At 37.8% G+C, this 21,555-nt stretch overlaps 1 protein-coding gene across 3 annotated transcripts in view; it reads left to right on the forward strand.

Annotated features, from left to right (window-relative positions):
* FAM114A2 (family with sequence similarity 114 member A2) overlaps window positions 1–20,928 on the forward strand; it is a 38,886-nt gene extending 17,958 nt beyond the window's left edge. For 2 of the 3 annotated variants that reach the window (XM_082836842.1, XM_082836844.1), the window contains exons 10-14: window positions 4,327–4,449; window positions 4,938–5,077; window positions 7,997–8,069; window positions 17,256–17,309; window positions 19,602–20,928. In XM_082836842.1, the coding sequence (XP_082692968.1) occupies window positions 4,327–4,449; window positions 4,938–5,077; window positions 7,997–8,069; window positions 17,256–17,309; window positions 19,602–19,703 (492 nt within the window). In that variant the 3' untranslated portion in view covers window positions 19,704–20,928. Of the gene's footprint in view, window positions 1–4,326; window positions 4,450–4,937; window positions 5,082–7,996; window positions 8,070–17,255; window positions 17,310–19,601 lie in introns of those variants that run through there. The other variant, XM_082836843.1, reaches the window with a different exon arrangement.
* The last annotated feature ends 627 nt before the right edge of the window (window positions 20,929–21,555 follow it).

A 21,555-nucleotide genomic window follows, 5' to 3' on the forward strand; every position in this document is an offset into this window, starting at 1 on the left:
CCATTCTAAAACTTAAATTTCTTCAAGGCTGGCTCTGTGCTTTATCAGTTCTTAAAATCCCAGCTTTGCCATCTTTTACTTTCTGTGTGGTCTTAAGCAAGTTGCTTAACCTCTCTGTGCCTCAGCTTCTCTGTCTGTGAGGTAGGGATAATGTAGGGTTCCTGTGAGGATTTAATGTGTTAATACACACAGAGCTCTTAAAAGTGCCTGGCCCATAGTAAATACTCACTGTTTATGGTCCTAAAGAAGCTAGCTCGGTATGTTATACATTTAGATGTTCGATAAACATATATACAATAAACCTTTATTTTGCTAGGTGCTAGGGAAACAGTAATGAAAGAGACATAGTTTCTCTGCTCAAATAGGTCATCATAATAAATAAATTGTTTTTAAAAAGTAACCCCTTACCTATCTGGTAGTCCTAGTCATTCTCTAAAAGCAATCTTTGTATTGTTTTTTTTTTTGTTTTGCTGTACGCGGGCCTCTCACTGTTGTGGCCTCTCCTGTTGCGGAGCACAGGCTCCGGATGCACAGGCTCAGCAGCCATGGCTCACGGGCCCAGCCGCTCTGCCGCATGTGGGATCTTCCCGGACTGGGGCACGAACCCCTGTCCCCTGCATTGGCAGGCGGACTCTCAACCACTGCGCCTCCAGGGAAGCCCCTTTGTATTGTTTATATTTTGGGTGTTGAGACTTAAGATGTAGAATGATTAAGGATCAGGGCCTGATTATTTCCAGGAATTTATATGAGAGTCTGTATGATGCAGGGGAAAAGCAGTGAAGCAAAAGTCTGAGAACACAGTTCTGATTCTTATTGTGACTCTCACATGTGATGTAGGCAAATCTCATTTGTTCTCCAGGCCTCATTTTTTTCAGCTGGAAAAAGAAAATATGTTGTTGGAGAAGCTAAGCTCAAAGGTGCCTTTTAATTCCAAAGTCTCTAGATCTCATCAGTGGGACGTTCCAGATTGAATTCTGAGTGTGGAGGGTGGCTAGCATTGGTTTTGTTTTGTTTTGTTTGTTTTTGCGGTACGCGGGCCTCTCACTGTTGTGGCCTCTCCTGTTGTGGAGCACAGGCTCCGGATACTCAGGCTCAGCTGCCATGGCTCACGGGCCCAGCTGCTCCGCGGCACGTGGGATCCTCCCGGACCGGGGCACGAACCCGCTTCCCCTGAATCAGCAGGCAGACTCTCAACCACTGCGCCACCAGGGAAGCCCTTGGTTTGGTTATTTTTTAATTTATTTTATTTATTTATTTTTGACTGCGTTGGGTCTTTGTCGCTGTGTGTAGGCTTTCTCTAGTTGCGGCGAGCCGGGGCTCATCTTCATTGCAGTGTGTGGGCTTCTCATTGCAGTGGCTTCTCTTATATGGAGCACAGGCTCTAGGTGCGTGGGCTTCAGTAGTTGTGGCACGCAGGCTCAGTAGTTGTGGCTCGTGGGCTGTAGAGCGCAGGCTCAGTAGTTGGGGCGCACGGGCTTAGTTGCTCCGCGTCATGTGTGTTCTTCCCAGACCAGGGATCGAACCTGTGTCCCCTGCATTGGCAGGCAAATTCTTAACCATTGAGCCACCGGGGAAGTCCCAAGCATTGGTATTTTTTGAAAGGGATGATAAATTACATTGAGTTGGCACAATAGATTATAATAACTTAATATATTTATTAGAGAGGTTATTTTGAGTATGTATTATGCCTACTAAAATATCTCCAAGTAAGTTAAATTTATAGTATCAGATTTCTTTTTGTTTTATGTGGCCTTATATCTCTCTATTTTTCTTCTTTTTTCCATCTCACGTAAATCAATGTCTGTTTTTTGTCTGGGTTCATAGGTTGTGCTCTAGCTCATTCATGTTGTACCCTTGGGTGTAGCCCCACTTATTGATCCTTAAAGGCTCAGCCCCAATACTATGTCTGTAATAAAGCCTGTGATTCTCTCAGTTTTCAGTTGGAATGACTCTCAACGTCTTCTCTGGATTCCTATTGCCTGGTTACAGCTCTGAACACATTCTGTGTATATAAAGTTAGTCAAGTGGATGACTTAATTTAATGACAGTAAACATTTCATTAGAAACCAGGACTCTTCTCAGTTGCAAATGATAGAAACTCAAGTCAGACTGGCTTAAGAAAAAGGCACATTTATTAGCTCATGGAACTAGAAAACTAAGGGGCAACACTGGCTTCAGGCATGGCTCTCCACCCACAAACTTGTCCCTTCTCCATCTCTTGACTCTGCTTTCTTCTGTTCATTCTTAGGGATGCTTTTCCACATGATGGTAAGATGATTACTGGCAGCTTCAGGAGACTTTTTCCAGTTGAGTAACTCCAACAGAAAGAGGACTTCCCTTTCCCAGTAATTTTATGACATGTCCTGAGGCTGATGCCCATTGACCTAGCTTGGGTCACTTTTCCATCCATGAACTAATTACTGTATAGACAGGGGGATTAATTTCTTGGTAGCTAAACCTGAATCATTTGCCAACCCTTGGAGTCAGAGGATGAAAGTAACCCCATCCAAACCACATGAACTGAGAAAAATCTAGAACTTACTACCAAAAGAAAGGAGATATATATGCCAACTAGGTAAAAACAGTAGATATCTCTCAACGCTATAGGGAACATCTGGGTGCACTAATCCAAATAAGATACTACCACTGTTCTGTAATAATGTAGTTTATTTAGGAGATAACACATAGTTAATTCCAGTGTATTTTGGTAAGTACTAAGTTGAAGGTGTACTTAGAGGACTGTGGACGTACAGAAAAGGGTTGTTGAAGTGCCCAATCTCCTGGGATGCCTTTGAAAGTTACTTGGAGCAGACAGTGTTTGGGTGGAGGACTGAAAAAAAAAATGAGTTGCCTTGATTTAGGGGAAAAAAAAATGGAAATGACACTTTGGACTAAGGGAATACCATGAACAAAGAACAGGCATATTACAGGTCATTATTACCAGATCATAAAGTGGGAAGTGGTAAGAGATGAAGCTAGAGAAGTAGGTAGAGTAGGTCATGGGCATTTTTTAGATCATGTCAAAGAGCATGATCTAGTGGATGGAGAGCCATTGAAGAAAAGCAGAGTGATCAGCTATGGGCTTAGGTAGATCACTGGTACCATTATGGAAGATGGATTTAAGAGGAGCCATATCAGAAGCAGGGAGACCAATCAGAGTGCTCTTGCCATAGAGTAGATTTGAACTTAAGTGGTGGTAATAGAGAGGAAGAGCAAAGTGGAGAAATACGTACGGTAAAATCAGACTATCTTGGTGATTGGAAAGGAAGAATCTAGGATGGCTCGTGTATTTTGGCTTGGATGACTGGTATATGGTGGTTCTTCTAAAGCTCAAGGGAATAAGAGAGGATGAAAAATTTAGGGATAGGGAGAGAAAGATGATGAATTTAAATTTTGCACATGTTATATGTGAGACAGATGCCTATAGGATATCCTGATGCGTATGTCCAGAAGGGAGTTGGAATATGTTGTTTTCAGAAGTTAGTGCTGGAAATAAGGATTCAGGAATCAGCAGCAGGTAGGAAATAGTTAAAATTACTGAAATAGGATCGTTGGAGAGGGGAGGGAGTAGGGTGAGATAAGTAGAGAGCCAAGGCTGCTATTTGGGACTAAGAAGGGGTATGGGGGACTTCCTAGAGTGACGGGAAAGTTCTGTATCCTGATCTGGGTCACAGTTACACAGGCATATACACATGTAACCTGTCATGCTCTGAAGATTTGCGCACTTTACTGTGTGTAAGGTACACCTCAGTTTAAAAAAAGCCAAAGGATTAGAGGGAATGTGTGGTCACAGATGTTAAGTGTTGTAAGGAGATCTAGTAAGTTAAGTACTGAAAAGCTAGATGGTATGTTTGTTTGGGTGAGAACAAGAACACTGACTTCCATGATGCTAAAATGTTCCTGGTGGGTGCACAGTAATCTTGGTGAGCTGAATCGAATTGCTGATGGACTGTACAGTCATCCCTTGATATCCTCAGAGGTATCCTGGTTCCAGGGCCCCCTGTTGATACCAAAATTGAGGGATGCTCAAGTCCCTGATATAAAATGGTGTGGTATTTGCATATAACCTACATACATCCTCTGGTATATGTTAAATCACCTTTTGATTGCTTATAATACCTAATACAGTGTAAATGCTGTGCAAATAGTTGTACATACAATGTAAATGCTATTTAAGTTGCCAGCACTTGGCAAATTTAGGTTTTGCTTTTTGGAACTTTTTGGATTTTTTTTTTTTTCCGAATATTTTTAAACTGTGGTTGGTTGAATCTGAAGATGTGGAAGCTGTGTAGATGGAGGGCCAACTATAATCTTTTTCTTATTTAGGCAAGAAATACAGCCTGTGAATGGATCAGGACATCTCTGGCCAAACCATTAGAAGAGAAGGAAGAAGGAAAAAAACAGTTGGAAGCAGAAAAAATTGAGCAAATCAATAACAATTCAATAGAGGTAATGAAAACAACTAAGGCTTTTTTTTTTTTTCAATGTGGTATCGCAATTAGGGACGTAAGCACCTATTTTGTTGTACTGCTATCCATAATTTCTACCTTGTGATCCAAGATCGCAACATCTTAGTTCTAGACTATAGGATGCAAGGAGTGAAGAAAAAGAGACAAAGGGTGCATGTATGTGGTGTCATGAGAAGGTTCCCAGAAGCTGCACATGACACTTTTTATTCAAATCTTTTGGCTAAAACTTAGTCACATGGTCACACCTGACTTCAGGGGAGCCTCTGTTTTTATAGCTATGAGCCCAGTTATAAAATTATATAGCTACTATGGAAGAAGAGGAGGTTTATTGAAGGGCAGCTATTAGTCTCTGTTGCTTTCAAGATATTGTATACTTCAGTATGGAAGAAGCAAGGTGGTGTCATTTCCTCTTGTATTAAAAAAAACAATGCTCTGTGTTGTTATGCTTTGTTTTGTTTTTCCGTCCAGGATATCCATGCATTTGCAATCAGGAGCCTAGCAGAACTGACTGCCTGCTCAATTGAACTGTTTCACAAAACAGCGGCTCTGGTTCTGCATGGCAGGAAGCAGGAAGTAACAGCCATAGAAAGGAGCAGAGCCCTTTCCCAGTAAGTGTAATGAGTATCCCTCTAAATGATACAGTTTGCTGAAAGAGCTTTCTCAGTTTCTTTCCAAAGTTTTAGAAACTTTCCTCTCAGTAAGATGCTGTTCACATTGCACCATTCACATCTTAGAGGTTTGTTCATTTTGGGTTTTAGTTAATAAGTAGCCAAGGGTGTTGTTTATTTTCATTGAGCCATAAATCTATATTATAAATCTGCCCTTTTTTATTAACCAACTCATACTCGGAAAACTAGTTTTTTTTTTTTCAGATCACTGACCTTAATTGAAGTAGAATTTTGCTTAAGTGAAAACAGAAAGTAGTTCTAATAACCTCAGTTCTTAATAACAGTTGTTGGTTATTGAGTGCTAATTATATGCCAGGTGCCATGCTAAGGGATTTATGTGTATCATTTCTAATCTTTAAAAACAACCCTCAAGATAAATAATCAGTCCAGCTTTAAAAATGAGGAAACACAAACATAAGAGAAGTTAAGTAAATTATGCCCCGGTTGTGCAGACTGGGATTTAAACCCAGGTCTATCTAAGTTTCAAACCGTATTTTTCCAGTATATTGCTGGTTTTGAACAAAAATTTGAAAAATGATAGAATGTAGGTAGTCACAGGAGGAAAAAAACTCTTAACTGTTTTCTAAATAAATCTCCTAATTAAATAATGAGAATTTTCATTGGAGGAAAAAACATGAGTGAGAGTGTCTAGTGTGTTAGGATTGGAAGGGACCCTTGATGTTCTCTCGGCCATTTCTTCACCTACGGTTTCACTGCCCCTCTACAACATCCCGTAAGAAGGGGCCTAGTTTTGTCTTAAACATCCTTAGGATGAGGGATTCACAATCCCAAAGCAGACTATTCTTTAGAAAACTAGCTATTTCCACTGCATGGAATGCTCTTCCAGTCATGGCTCTTTCCTTCACTGAATTTCCTTTACTTCTTAGAGGGTCCTTTTTCACCACCCTATCTAATACTATCTTCTACCATTTTCTCATTCTTTTTTTCTTTTCTCTAACTCTAATTCACTATTACATTGATCAGTTTAACCTCCTCAAGGGTAGGATTTTTATTTTGTTTTATTTTTTAATTTATTTTTTAATAAAAAAATGTCTTATAAAATTTTTGAAGGTTACCTTCCATTCACAGTTATTACAAAATATTGGTTATATTCCCCATGTTGTTATTACAAAATATTGGCTATATTCCCCATCCTTGAGCTTGTCTTACACCCAGTAGTTTGTACCTCCCACTTCCCCACCCCTATATTGCCCCTCCCTCCCTCTCCCCACTGGTAACCACTAGTTTGTTCTCCATATCTGTGAGTCTGCTTCTTTTTTGGTATACTCACTAGTTTGTTGTACTTTTTAGATTCCTCATATAAGTGATTTCATACAGTATTTGTCTTTCTCTGTCTGACTTATTTCACTTAGCATAAATGCCCTCCAAGTCCGTCCATGTTGCTGCAGATGGCAAAATTTCGTTCTCTTTTATGGCTGAGTAGTATTCCATTGTGTATATATACCACATCTTCTTTATCCATTCATCTGTTGATGGACACTTAGGTTACTTCCATATCTTGGCGATTGTGAATAATGCTGCTGTGAACATTGGAGCGCATGTATCTTTTCGAATTAGTGTTCTTGTTTTTTTGATATATACCCAGGAGTGGAATTGCTGGGTCATATGGTAGTTCTATTTTTAGTTTTTTGAGAAACCTCCATACTACTTTTCACAATGGCTGCACCAATTTACATTCCCACCAACAGTGTACAAGGGTTCCCTTTTTTCCATGTCCTCACCAACATTTGTTATTTGTGTTCTTTTTGTTGATAGCCATTCTGACAGGTGTGAGATGATATCTCATGTGTTTTTTTGTTTGTTTTTTTAATTTTTATTGGGGTATAGTTGATTTACAATGTTGTGCTAGTTTCAGCTGTACAGCAAAGTAAATCAGTTGTACATATACATACATCCATTCTTTTTTTTGGAGATTATTTTCCCATGTAGGCTATTGCAGAGTATTGAGTAGAGTTCCCTGTGCTATACAGCAGGTTATTATTAGTTATCTATTTTATATATAGTAGTGTGTATTCACCAGTCCCAACCTCCCAGTTTATCGCTCCACCCCCACCACCCCCCCGCTCCACATCCCCTGGTAGCCATAAGTTTGTTTTCTACATCCATGACTCTACTTCTGTTTTGTAAATAAGTTCATTTTTACTCTTTTTTTTAAGATTCCACATATAAGCGATACTATATGATATTTGTCATTCTGTGTCTGACTTACTTCACTCAGTATGACGATCTGTAGGTCCATCCATGTTGCTGCCTCATGTGGCTTTGATTTGCATTTCCCTGTTACATTTTCGAATTCTTTACTTGCTTACATATCACCATCTAGTACATATTATATATATAAATATATGTATACTTCTGTGTGTGTATAAATGTATACATATATAACTATAAACATATACAAACATCCATCTCTTTCTATATTTATAGTATCCCTGTCAATCAGCAAGTAAGTTAGTATTCATGAAAACTGGTGCTTTGCTTGTTTACTAATATATCCCCAGTGCTCAGAAGTACCTGGTACATAGAAGCCTTTCAGTAAGTATTTGTCGAATGAATGAATAAATATTTAATTTAACTATATTTCTAAATGGAATGTAGGATCTTTTAAGTACGACCTTGTCTCCTTAAAATGTATCTTAGGTATTTCCTTTGATTTAATTTGAAAGCATAGTATTTTCTAGAGAATTTTGTAGAAAAGTATTTCTCTAAGGACTGAACTTTCTCCTCCTATAACATGGGTCCCCATATATGTAGTTGAACATATATGGGGACCTAGGACCTGTTGGAACATATATGGGGACCTAGGACCTGTTTTTCCTTTTTTCCCTTCTTTCCTAGGATGACAGTTGTGTTGTGTAAAGAGTTGTCCTCTCTGTCTAAAGAGTTCACCACCTGCCTAACAACTGCTGGGGTAAGAATTCATGATTTTTATTGGGCTAATGTCTGTTTTGTTTTGTTTTTAGAACAGCTTTATTAAGATATAGTTTACATATCATAAAATTTTTCCCATTTAAGTGTACGTTTCAATGGTTTTTAATATATTTACAGAGCCATGCAACAGTCACCAAAATCTAATTTTAGATCGTTTTCATCATCTCCCAGAAAACCTCATACCATTGGCAGTCACTTACCATTCCCTTCCCCTCCACATTCTTCTAGCCTTAAGCAACACTAATCTACTTTCTGTCTATAGATTTGCCTATTCTGGGCATCTAATATAAATGGGATCATACAATATTATGGTATTTTGTGTCTGTTTTCTTTCACTTAGCATAATGTTTTTGACGTTCATCCACATTGTATCGGTATTTCCTTTTATTACCTAATAACATTCTATCATATGGATATATACCACATTTATCTATTCATCAGTTGATAGACATTTGGATTGTTTACTCTTCTTGGTTGTAATGAATAATGTTACTATGAGCATGCATGTATGTTTTTATTTCTCTTGGATGGATAGCTAGGAGTGGAATTTCTGGGTCATATGGGTAATATGGACCATTAAGGAACTGTCAGACTGTTTTCCAAAGTAGTTGCACCATTTTACACCCCTGCCAGCAATGTATGAGAGTTCCAGTTTCTCCACATCCTTGTTGACACTTGCTATTGTCTGGTTTCGTTTTTGTTTTTTAAACTTTTACCAGACCTAGTAGGTATGAAGTGTTATCTCATTATGGGTTTTATTTGCATTTCCCTGATGGCTGATGATGTTGAGCATCTTTTCACATGCTTGTTAGCCATTTGTATGTCTTCTATAGAGAAGTGTCTATTCCAGTCCTTTGCCTATTTTTAAATTGGGTTGTCTTTTCATTATTATTTTATAAATTGGGTTTTTTATTTTATAATTTATTCTGATTTTAATTATTTGTCTTTTTATTATTTACTATTTATTATTGAGTTATAGAAGTTCTTTATTTTCTCTGGATACAAGTTCCTTACCAGATATATGATATGCACATATTTTCTCCCAGTCCATGGGCGGTCCTTTCACTTTCTTGATAGTGAATAGTGATAGAGTCCAACTTGTCAATATTCTCTTTTATCACTTGTTTTTTGGTATTGTATCTAAAGAATCATTGCCTCACCCAAGATCATGAGGATTTATTCATGTTTTTTTCTAAGAGTCTTATGTTGCAGCTCTTATGTTTACGTCTATTATATATTTTGAGTTAATTTTTGTGTATGGTGTGAGGTAGGGGCCCAACATTTTTTTTTTTCATGTGGATATCCAGTTGTCCCAGCACCATTGGTTGAAAAGTTTCTCCTTGTTGAATTGTTTTGGCCCTTTTTGTCTAAAATCAATTGACCATAGTCATAGGGATTTGTTTCTGGGCTCTTATTTCAGTTCCATTGATCTGTGGTATCCTATGCCAGTGCCATACTGTCTTGATTTCTGTAGCTTTGTAGTAAGTTTTGAAATCAAGAAGTGTAAGTCTTCCAACTTTCTTCTTCTTTTTCAAGATTTTTTTGTCTATTGGGGGCCCTATGCATTTCCATATGAATTTTAGGATCAGTTTGTCTATGTCTAACTGAATTTTGCAACTCGTTGTTCTTTTTTATACAGTCTTCAGTATATTTTGTGCTGCTTGCTCTCAAGACCTGTACTGAGAATGTAGACCTTGATAAGATAAAAATCCCAAAGTTGGATTCTAGTTTAAAGGGGCAGCGCCTTACTTAGACTATGGCAACTCTCACATTTTGCAGTTGCCAGCCAGTAGGAGAGTTGTAATTAAAGCTAAAGTTTTTTTGTTCTGTTTTAAGGAATTGTAAAAATTTACTGAAGGTGTGTGAACTATGGAAGATGATTCAGACATCAGTAATCATGAATTGGCATAAAATCAAGGGCATTTTAAATGGACAGATAAAAATCACTTTGTAGTACACCAAACTCATGCATACAGAGAACAGATAGGTGGTTGCCAGAGGCAAAGGTGGGGGCTGGGTGAAATGGGTGAAGGGGATCAAAAGGTACAAACTTCCAGTTATAAAATAAATAACGTACAGCATGTACAGCATTGGGGATGTCATGTATGTCATGATACCTATAGTTAATATACTGTATTGCCTATTTGAAAGTTGCTAAGACAGTAGATCTTAAAAGTTGTCATCATGAGAAAAAAAATTACTTCACTGTGTATAGTGATGGATGTTGACTGGTCTTATTATCATCATTTTGCCATGTATGCAGATAGTAAATCATTAGTTTGTACATATGCAATTAGTATAGTGTTGTATGTCAATTATACCTCAAAAAAAATCAGCTCGTAGTTAAGGGTATAAGGGTCAGTGTGGCAGCAAAGTTATTCTGGGCCCTTAAATTTATTTTAGGTAAGAGCATGGCCCAAATTAATTCTTCTCACTTCGAGTTTAGATTTTTCCTATAAGGGAAAATTCTGTGATATAGTTTCTCTTTTCCTCTTAGTATTTTCTTTAAAAGAGCTTCTGGGTTTCCTGAAGTTAATCTTCTGAGACTAAAGTTTTCCATGTGTTTCATAAAGATACTTTAACCCAGCAAGTCAACTCTAAGATGCTAACACATGCAAGTATTAAATTTGCATTATTTGTCTCCACATTTTCCAAACAGCCCATCTTAAAAACGAGTTGAGTATTTTGAGCGCGTGTTTCATATCTGTATATTTTGTTTTAAAATTTTTCTAAAGTTTTTGTGGTCAAATATACCATTTCTATCTCCCTTCCAAAATGAATATACTTTTTAAAGTTAGTAAAAACTACAAAGGCAGGGCTTCCCTGGTGGCACAGTGGTTGAGAGTCTGCCTGCCAATGCAGGGGACACGGGTTCATGCCCCGGTCTGGGAAGATCCCACACGCCGCGGAGCGGCTGGGCCCGTGAGCCATGGCTGCTGAGCCTGCGCGTCCAGAGCCTGTGCTCCGCAACGGGAGAGGCCACAATAGTGAGAGGCCCGCGTACCGAAAAACAAAAACAAACAAACAAAAAAACTACAAAGGCATACACTCTCAATTTGGATAGAAGGAAATTTAAAGCCCTTCTTGAGTCTGATCCAGACTTTGTCTATGCTTATATTTATATTTGGGTATGTGTGGGTGTGTTTCAAAGTGGAGTCATACTTTATTTATTTTTGAATTTTTGAATTCTATTTAATGTATTTTTTTATACAGCAGGTTCTTACTAGTTATCCATTTTATACATATTAGTGTATACACGTCAATCTCAATCTCCCAGTTCATCACACCACCACCACCACCACCGCCCACGTCTTTCCCCCCTTGGTGTCCATACATTTGTTGTCTACATCTGTGTCTCAGTTTCTGCCCTACAAACCGGTTCATCTGTACCATTTTTCTAGGTTCCACATATATGCATTAATATACGATATTTGTTTTTCTCTTCCTGACTTACTTCACTCTGTATGACAGTCTCTAGATTCATCCACGTCTCTACAAATGACCCAATTTCGTTCCTTTTTATGGCTGAGTATTATTCCATTGTATATATATATATACTACATCTTCTTTATCCATTCGTCTGTCAATGGGCATTTAGGTTGCTTCCATGACCTGGCTATTGTAAATAGTGCTGCAATGAACATTGGGGTGCATGACTCTTTTTGAATTATGGTTTTCCTGGGTATATGCCCAGTAGCGGGATTGCTGGGTCGTATGGTAATTCTATTTTTAGTTTTTTAACGAACCTCCATCCTGTTCTGCATAGTGACTGTATCAATTTACATTCCCACCAACAGTGCAAGAGGGTTCCCTTTTCTCCACACCCTCTAGCATTTGTTGTTTGTAGATTTTCTGATGATGCCCATTCTGACTGGTGTGAGGTGATACGTCATTGTAGTTTTGATTTGCATTTCTCTAATAATCAGTGATATTGAGCAGCTTTTCATGTGCTCCTTTGCTATCTGTATGTCTTCTTTGGAGAAATGTCTATTTAGGTCTTCTGCCCATTTTTGGATTGGGTTTTTTTTTTTTTAATATTGACCTACATGAGCTGTTTATATATTTGGGAGATTAATCCTTTGTCCATTGATTCATTTGCAAATATTTTCTCCCATTCTGAGGGCTGTCTTTTCGTCTTGTTTGTAGTTTTCTTTGCAAAAGCTTTTAAGTTTCATTAGGTCCCATTTGTTTATTTTTGTTTTTATTTCCATTACTCTAGGAGGTGGATCAAAAAGGATCTTGCTGTGATTTATGTCAAAGAGTGTTCTTCCTATGTTTTCCTCTAAGAGTTTTATAGTGTCTGGTCTTACATTTAGGTCTCTAATCCATTTTGAGTTTATATTTATGTATGGTGTTTAAGGAGTGTTCTAATTTCATTCTTTAACATGTAGCTGTCCAGTTTTCCCACCACCACTTACTGAAGAGACTGTCTTTTCTCCATTGTATATCCTTGCCTCCTTTGTCATAGATTAGTTGACCATAGGTGCATGGGTTTATCTCTGGGCTTTCTATCCTGTTCCATTGATCTATATTTCTGTTTTTGTGTCAGTACCATATAGTCTTGATGACTGTAGCTTTGTAGTATAGTCTGAAGTCAGGGAGTCTGATTCCCCCAGCTCTGATTTTTTTCCCTCAAGAGTGCTTTGGCTATTCGGGGTCTTTTGTGTCTCCATACAAATTTTAAGATTTTTTGTTCTACTTCTGTAAAAAATGCCATTGCTAATTTGATAAGGATTGCATTGAATCAGTGAATTGTTTTGGGTAGTATAGGCATTTTCACAATATTGATTCTTCCAGTCCAAGAACATGGTATACCTCTCCATCTATTTGTATCATCTTTAATTTCTTACATCAGTGTCTTATAGTTTTCTGCATACAGGTCTTTTGTCTCCCTAGGTAGGTTTATTCCTAGGTATTTTATTCTTTCTGTTGCAGTGGTAAATGGGAGTGTTTCCTTAATTTTCTTTCAGATTTTTCATCATTAGTGTATAGAAATGCAAGAGATTTCTGTGCATTAATTTTGTATCCTGCAACTTTACCAAATTGATTGATTAGCTCTAATAGTTTTCTGGTGGCATCTTTAGGATTCTCTATGTATAGTATCACGTCATCTGCAAACAGTGACAGTTTTACTTCTTCTTTTCCAATTTATATTCCTTTTATTTCTTTTTCTTCTCTGATTGCCGTGGCTAGGACTTCCAAAACTATGTTGAATAATAGAGGTGAGTGTGGACATTCTTGTCTTGTTCCTGATCTTAGAGGAAATGCTTTCAGTTTTTCACCATTGAGGATGATGTTTGCTGTTGGTTTGTCATATATGGCCTTTATTATGTTGAGGTAGGTTCTCTCTATGCCCGCTTTCTGGAGAGCTTTTGTCATAAATGGGTGTTGAATTTTGTGAAAAGCTTTTTCTACATCTATTGAGATGATCATATGGTTTTTATTCTTCAGTTTGTTAATATAGTGTATTGCATTGATCTGTTTGCATATATTGAAGAATCCTTGCATCCCTGGGATAAATCCCACTTGATCATGGTGTATGATATTTTTAATATGTTGTTGGTTTCTGTTTACTAGTATTTTGTTGAGGATTTTTGCATCTATATTCATCAGTGATATTGGTCTGTAATTTTCTTGTTTAGTAGTATCTTTGTCTGGTTTTGGTATCAGGGTGATGGTGGCCTCATAGAATGAGTTTGGGAGTGTTCCTTCCTCTGCAATTTTTTGGAACAGGTTGAGAAGGATGGGTGGTAGCTCTTCTCTAAATGTTTGATAGAATTCACCTGTGAAGCCATCTGGTCCTGGATTTTTGTTTGTTGGAAGATTTTTAATCACAGTTTCAATTTCATTACTTGTGATTGGTCTGTTCATATTTTCTATTTCCTCCTAGTTCAGTCTTGGAAGGTTATACCTTTCTAAGAATTTGTCCATTTCTTCCAGGTTGTCCATTTTACTGCCATAGAGTTGCTTGTAGTAGTCTCTTAGGGTGCTTTGTATTTCTGCAGTGTCTGTTGTAACTTCTCCTTTTTCATTTCTAAGTTTACTGATTTTAGTCCTCTCCCTCTCTTTCTTGATGAGTCTGGCTAATGTTTATCAATTTTGTTTATCTTCTCAAAGAACCAGCTTTTAGTTTTATTGATCTTTGCTATTGTTTTTTTGTTTCTATTTCATTTATTTCTACTCTGATCTTTATGATTTCTTTCCTTCTGTTAACTTTGGGTTTTGTTTGTTCTTCTTTCTCTAGTTCCTTTAGGTGTAAGGTTAGATTATTTACTTGAGATTTTTCTTGTTTCTTGAGGCTTGTATTGCTGTAAACTTCCCTCTTAGAACTACTTTTGCTGCATGCTATATAGGTTTTGGATTGTCATGTTTTCATTGTCACTTGTCTCTAGGTATTTTTTGATTTCCTCTTTGATTTCTCCAGTGATCTCTTGGTTATTCAGTAATGTATTGTTCAGCCTCCATGTGTTTGTGTTTTTTACGTTTTTTTCCCTGTAATTGATTTCTAATCTCATAGCATTGTGGTCAGAAAAGATGCTTGATATGATTTAAATTTTCTTAAATTTACTGAGGCTTGATTTCTGACCCAAGATGTGATCTATCCTGGAGAATGTTCTGTGCGCACTTGAGAAGAAAGTGTAATCTGCTGTTTTAGGAATGAATGTCCTATAAATATCAATTAAATCTATTTGGTTTCTTGTATCATTTAAAGCTTCTGTTTCCTTATTAATTTTCTGTTTGGATGATCTGTCCATTGGTGTAAGTGAGGTGTTAAAAGTCCCCCACTATTACTGTGTTACTGTTGATTTCCTCTTTTATAGCTGTTAGAAGTTGCCTTATGTATTGAGGTGCTCCTATGTTGGGTGCATATATATTTATAATTGTTATATCTTCTTCTTGAATTGATCCCTTGATCATTATGTAGTGTCCTTCCTTGTCTCTTGTAACATTCTTTATTTTAAAGTCTGTTTTATCTGATATGAATATCGCTACTCCAGCTTTCTTTTGATTTCCATTTGCATGGAATATCTTTTTCCATCCCCTCACTTTCAGTCTGTATGTGTCCCTAGGTCTGAAGTGGGTCTCTTGTAGACAGCATATACATGGGTTTTGTTTTTGTATCCATTCAGCGAGCCTGTGTCTTTTGGTTGGAGCATTTAATCCATTCACACATTTAAGGTAATTATTGATATGTATGTTCCTATTACCATTTTCTTAATTGTTTTGGGTTTGTTTTTGTAGGTCCTTTTCTTCTCTTGTGTTTCCCACTTAAAGAAGTTCCTTTAGCATTTGTTGCAGAGCTGGTTTGGTGGTGCTGAATTCTCTTAGCTTTTGCTTGTCTGTTCAGCTTTTGATTTCTCCATCGAATCTGAATGAGATCTTTGCCGGGTAGAGTAATCTTGGTTGTACGTTCTTCCCTTTCATCACTTTCAATATATCATGCCACTCCCTTCTGGCTTGTAGAGTTTCTGCTGAGAAATCAGCTGTTAACCTTATGGGAGTTCCCTTGTATGTTATTTGTCATTTTTCCCTTGCTGCTTTCAATAATTTTTCTTTGTCTTTATTTTTTGCCCATTAGATTACTATGTGTCTCGGCATGTTTCTTCTTGGATTTATCCTGTATGGGACTCTCTGCACTTCCTGGACTTGGGTGGCTATTTCCTTTCCCATGTTAGGGAAGTTTTCAACTATAATCTCTTAAAATATTTTCTTGGGTCCTTTCTCTCTCTCTTCTACTTCTGGGACCCCTATAATGTGAGTGTTGTTCCTTTTAATGTTGTCCCAGAGGTCTCTTAGGCTGTCTTCATTCCTTTTCATTCTTTTTTCTTTATTCTGTTCCACAGCAGTGAATTCCACCATTCTGTCTTCCTGGTCACTTATTCGTTCTTCTGCCTCAGTTATTCTGCTATTGATTCCTTCTAGTGTATTTTTCATTTGTTATTATATTGTTCACCTCTGTTTGTTCTTTAATTCTTCTAGGTCTTTGTTAAACATTTCTTGCATCTTCTGTATCTTTGCCTCCATTCTTTTTCTGAGGTCCTGGATCATCTTCACTATCATTATTCTGAATGTTTTTTTCTGGAAGGTTGCCCATCTCCACTTCATTTAGTTGTTCTTCTGGGGTTTTTTCTTGTTCCTTCATCTGGTACATAGCCCTCTGACTTTTCAACTTTTCTATCTTTCTGTGAATGTGGTTTTTGCTCCACAGGCTGCAGGATGGTAGTTCTTCTTGCTTCTGCTGTCTGCCCTCTGGTGGATGAGGCTATCTAAGAGGCTTGTGCAAGTTTCCTGATGGGTGGGACTGGTGGTGCAAGTTTCCTGATGGGTGGGACTGGTGGTGGGTAGAGCTGGCTGTTGCTCTGGTGGGCAGAGCTCAGTAAAACTTTCATCCGCTTGTCTGCTGATGGGTGGGGCTGGGTTCCCTTCCTGTTGGTTGTTTGGCCTGAGGCGACCCAACACTGGAGCCTATCCGGGCTCTTTGGTGGGGCTAATGGCGGGTTCTGGGAGGGCTCACGCCAAGGAGTACTTCCCAGAACTTCTGCTGCCAGTGTCCTTGTCCTCACAGTGAGACACAGCCACCCCCGTCTCTGCAGGAGACCCTCCAACACTAGCAGGTAGGTCTGGTTCAGTCTCCCCTGGGGTCACTGCTCCTTCTCCTGGGTCCTGATGCACACACTACTTTGTGTCTGCCCTCCAGGAGTGGAGTCTCTGTTTCCCCCAGTTCTGTCGAAGTCCTGCAGTCAAATCCCGCTAACCTTCAATGTGTGATTCTCTAGGAATTCCTCTTCCCATTGCCGGACTCCCAGGTTGGGAAGGCTGACGTGGGGCTCAGAACCTTCACTCCAGTGGGTGGACTTCTGTGGTTACATGTTCTCTGGTTTGTGAGTCACCCACCCAGCAGTTATGGGATTTGATTTTATTGTGATGTGCCCCTCCTACCATCTCATTGTGGCTTCTCCTTCGTCTTTGGATGTAGGGTATCTTTTTTGGTGAGCTCCAGTGTCTTCCTGTCGATGATTGTTCAGCAGTTAGTTGTGATTCCGGTGCTCTCGCAGGAGGGAGTGAGAGCATGTCCTTCTACTCCGCCATCTTGAACCAATCATCATATTTTACCTATTGTTTTTTAATGTGCTATGCTCGCTTAACACATTATCCTTTGTTCTAGGTCAAGGAAAAGGCAGACGTCCTTAATCCGTTAATCACTGCAGTATTTCTAGAGGTTAGTAGTACTAATTGTTTTTTAAGTCTCTAACTTCTAGGGCATTATGTATTAATAACTCTTTAAGTTTTCATTTTTTGTTTTTTTCACTAGTTTAGCGTGTTGATGCAGATATGACCAAAATGGTGTATATTTTATCATATTTCCTGTTAATTAATTATAAACCATAAAGATGAAGGTGCCAGGTAAAGTGCAGTGGAAGAAGCGGTAGGCTGTCATTACTTAGTACTACCCCTTTGTAATTAATGGACAATTCTCATTAATGAAACATCTTCTGGAGACTAGCTAGTAAACATGATGCGCTGAAAATTACAAATAGGCTAGCAGTGCTCCTCAAAGGAGTAAGGTTTATGCAGAGGAGATTAGTTACAAAACAAAACAAAAGAAAACAAAACATTTTGTCATTTTCTTGCGCAGAAATTTGCTTTATTATGTCAAAAAGCTACCTGTGTTTACATAATCCGTGTCAGTTCATTAGATTTAAGAAGGTAGGTGGTTTAAGTCCATGGATGGATTATATTGCTGCCATGTATGATGCTTTCTGGATTCCATGATTTAAGAACTCTATCTTAGGACTTCCTTGGTGGCACAGTAGTTAAGAATCCACCTGCCAATGCAGGGGACACAGGTCTGAGCCCTGGTCCAATGCAGGGGACGTGGGTTCGAGCCCTGGTCCGGGAAGCAGAGCAACTAATAAGCCTGTGCACCACAATTACTGAGCTGTGCTCTAGAGCCCGCAAGCCACAACTACTAAGCCTGTGTGCCGCAACTACTGAAGCCTGCATGCCTAGAACCCATGTTACACAACAAGAAAAGCCACCGCAATGAGAAGCCCGCACACCACAATGAAGAGTAGCCCCTGCTCGCCGCAACTAGAGAAAGCCCGCGTGCAGCAATGAAGACCCAATGCAGCCAAAAATAAATAAATAAATTTATATTGATAAAAAGAGAAAACCACAGAAGGCAGAAAAAGTGAAAGATAAAAAAAAAAAAAGAACTATCTTTTTTTGTGCAGAAATTTAGATGTTTGATGATTTGTTTAAAACATATTTATCTAAGTCTGAGGGGAGAAAATATATTTGATAATCAGTTAGGTTTTAAATATGAATTGAAAAAAAATTTTTGCCACCAGAGTGTTACTTCTTTAGTTTTAGATTCTTTTAAAATTACCGATGAAGAAATGCCTTTCATTCCTTAACTGCATAGTTTTCCTTTAATAGTCAGGGAAATTGTTCTGATCACTTAAGCAATTTTAAAAAAATAAGTGTATGATTTAGTAGATGGCAGAGTGGTAGAGATGAAAGAAGTTTGCAAACCAGGAGCCCAGTCCTGTCCTAGGTCTCCCCTGATTTGCACTATGACCATGGACCAGGGGTTTACCTTCTTGGCAATCTTGTTATCTTTATATACAAAATAAGAGATTTAACTAGATGTGCTGTGAGGTCTCTTTTGGCTGCAAAACTTGGTATCAAACATCACACTGAAGTTTAAACAGGGGTTCTTGCCATTGATAAATCAAAACAAGGTAAGCTCACTTGATATGGTTACCCTTTTGTTATTAGTTGGTTGTTCTTGCTTACAGATTTGAAACACTCTTGTCCTTGAAATTATACATTTTTATTTTAAGGTAATGAACTCTTATGCTTCTGGAAAGTCAGAACTTGTCAGATATAAATGAAGTCTGGCAAACTCTGAGCATAATGATTCCAAGTTTTTCATATGTCTCTTGTAGTAGACAGAAACATATCTGTACTTTATCATCTTTAAAAGCAGTATTCCTTCTTTATCTTTGTGAGCACCTGTCGCATGTTCACTGATTACGTTGAGTCCATGGAAGAAGAACAATCACAATGGACTAGAAATCCTATTGATGTAGGATTCATAGCCTTCTGAAATCCTCTTTGAGTAATTGACTAAAATGCTCTGATAGGATCTACCCATTCAATCAAGGAATAAATAAGCTTTGAATGCCGTATTTGAGCAAGACGCCAAAGAATGGCTATCACTCTAATGGGCAAGTTGGACAAAAATGGTGACATTCTTTTTTGGTGCTGTCATATCATTTTAAGAGCTAGATCAAAACAAACAAACAAACAAACAAAAAAGAGCTAGATCATTCTTTCCCCTATAAGTTTAGTGAAATGGTTAAGTATGTATTCTTATTTGCCAGGCTACAGATATAGTTAGATTGTAAAAATTAATTTGTTTTTTTTTGTTGTCTTATAATATATTTTCTCTTTTAAGTGACTGCAGTATTTTCTTTTTCTTATTTTTCAATCCCTATCCTTATAGGCATCAAACAGTGCTTCCTACATTCAGGATGCCTTTCAGCTACTTCTACCTGTGCTGGAGATCTCTCTTATTGAGAACAAGACTGAATTACCAGAGGCATGAGCTACAGGTCCAGAGGCCTTTGTCAGGACACTGAAGAACAGAGAAGATTCTAGCTGAGACTTGTGATGGCCAACAAATGCCACTCTTTTCTGGGTACCACTGGAGAAGTGAGGGAGAAAGGTTATTTTAATATATAAAAATCCAGGCAGAAGAGCATGTTTAAGGAAGTTTGTTGCCTTCAGTGCTTGGTTGAAGTATTCAGGTCCTCACACTGCTCTTCCCAGTTGTTATAATTAATAAATTATTTGAAAAGAAGTTTTATACAAAGTTAAAAAATAATAGCTCATAAGGTTAAGGGGACACTCAGGCAAAAATATTAGTCTTTCTTTGACAAGATGCAAAACACTAAAAATTTTGCAGTGGCTGTAATTTTGCAGTCCATGGATGTAATTGGTTGTTAAGCAAGAGGAAAAGGAATTCAGTATTCTGGAATTCATGTGCTTGATCTATTAATGCCATTTTCTTTCTCCTCTCTATAATAAAATCTATGGCTTTAAGAAAACCGAGTATATATAAACTCTGTAATGATTACCCTTTATTACATGAATTCTTAGAATTGGTTAGAAAGTTTCATCTCCTCTTTAATTCTCAGTAGATATTTGGCATTGAAGAGAAGCTTATAGAATATACTTAGAGCCACATGAATGAACTATAGCAAGGTGCCCTTTGGCTTCAAATTGCTTTCCCACCTCAAGATGACAAGCTTCAAGTTGTAGTTGACCCCCCTTTACGGGATTCATGACCAATAAATGCAATTTAGAGAAACAGTTTCATGTTTGCAGATATTCTGAGTCTCCAGGATGTTTTTCATGCATACCCGATATGCAGGATAAATTCTGTAATAGCCAACTCCAAAGGAGTGTTGAAGCTCTTTCAATGATGGGGATTTTGTTGTTTGAATATTGTTGAAGTGGACTGTAGAGTCCCATAGAAATGATGTTTATGTATAACAAGATTAAGACAGTTTATTTTTCCTCATTCTTTTTTGTTTCTTTTAATGTATTCTTTAGCATGTTTATAAATATAACTTTTATCTTTCATATCTTAAGCCTTCTTTTGCTTTGTTCAACAATCTAAAAGACTTATAGGTTATCTTCTTCCTGAAAGCTATTTTGGTATCCACTCTTTTAAAAAAAAATTCTCCAACTTTGTGGGTTTTAATGATTCAGGTAACTTTTATGAGCTCTGCCCCTTATCTTTTAAAATCTTTAAATAAAATATAATAATCATGTCAGTTGATCCTTTTATTTAGTTTTGCAAATGTGAGCCCTGATATCTTCTCAGACCACAGAAATAGCAAAGCGAACCTATAACAGGTTGATATCAAGACTATTTCTATGTGATCACCTTATGTGGGGTAGGGGGCAGTTTGTTAGCAAGGAGGAAAATAAGTAGATTTGGACTAAAAAGATACACCAACATCACTAAAATGTTACTCTGCTTATATTCTGTTCTAACATGATGAGAAAAGGTTTTGAATATTTCTTTTTATAGAAACATTTAACCCTTCCCAAAGTGAGTAATTCTGTAATTTCAGAAAAACAGTTGTGTTGTGGTAAGTAAAGCTGGTGTCCCCAGCCCTAATTTGTGCCTCAGGCCCAGTTGCTGTGTCTGAACCTGGATCCCTGAGGGTGGTATTTCTTGAGTAAGGTTTAGAAACTGGCCACACTACCTACTACCTGTTCAGATTCTCATATAAGGGCAGTTTGCAGTTTTTACTCTTTGATCTGGAAACACATCTAAGGTTTTTCTTTTAAGAAGAGGGGTATAGATGTGGGGGATAGAACAGTGACTTTTTATGCCTGTCCAGATTGCAGCCCTCAGTTTCACCTGTTTTAGATTAGACCTTACA

The sequence above is a fragment of the Leucopleurus acutus genome, assembly GCF_964270905.1.
Source record: "Leucopleurus acutus genome assembly, chromosome: 3".
In the NCBI taxonomy this organism is placed as follows: Eukaryota; Metazoa; Chordata; class Mammalia; order Artiodactyla; family Delphinidae; genus Leucopleurus; species Leucopleurus acutus.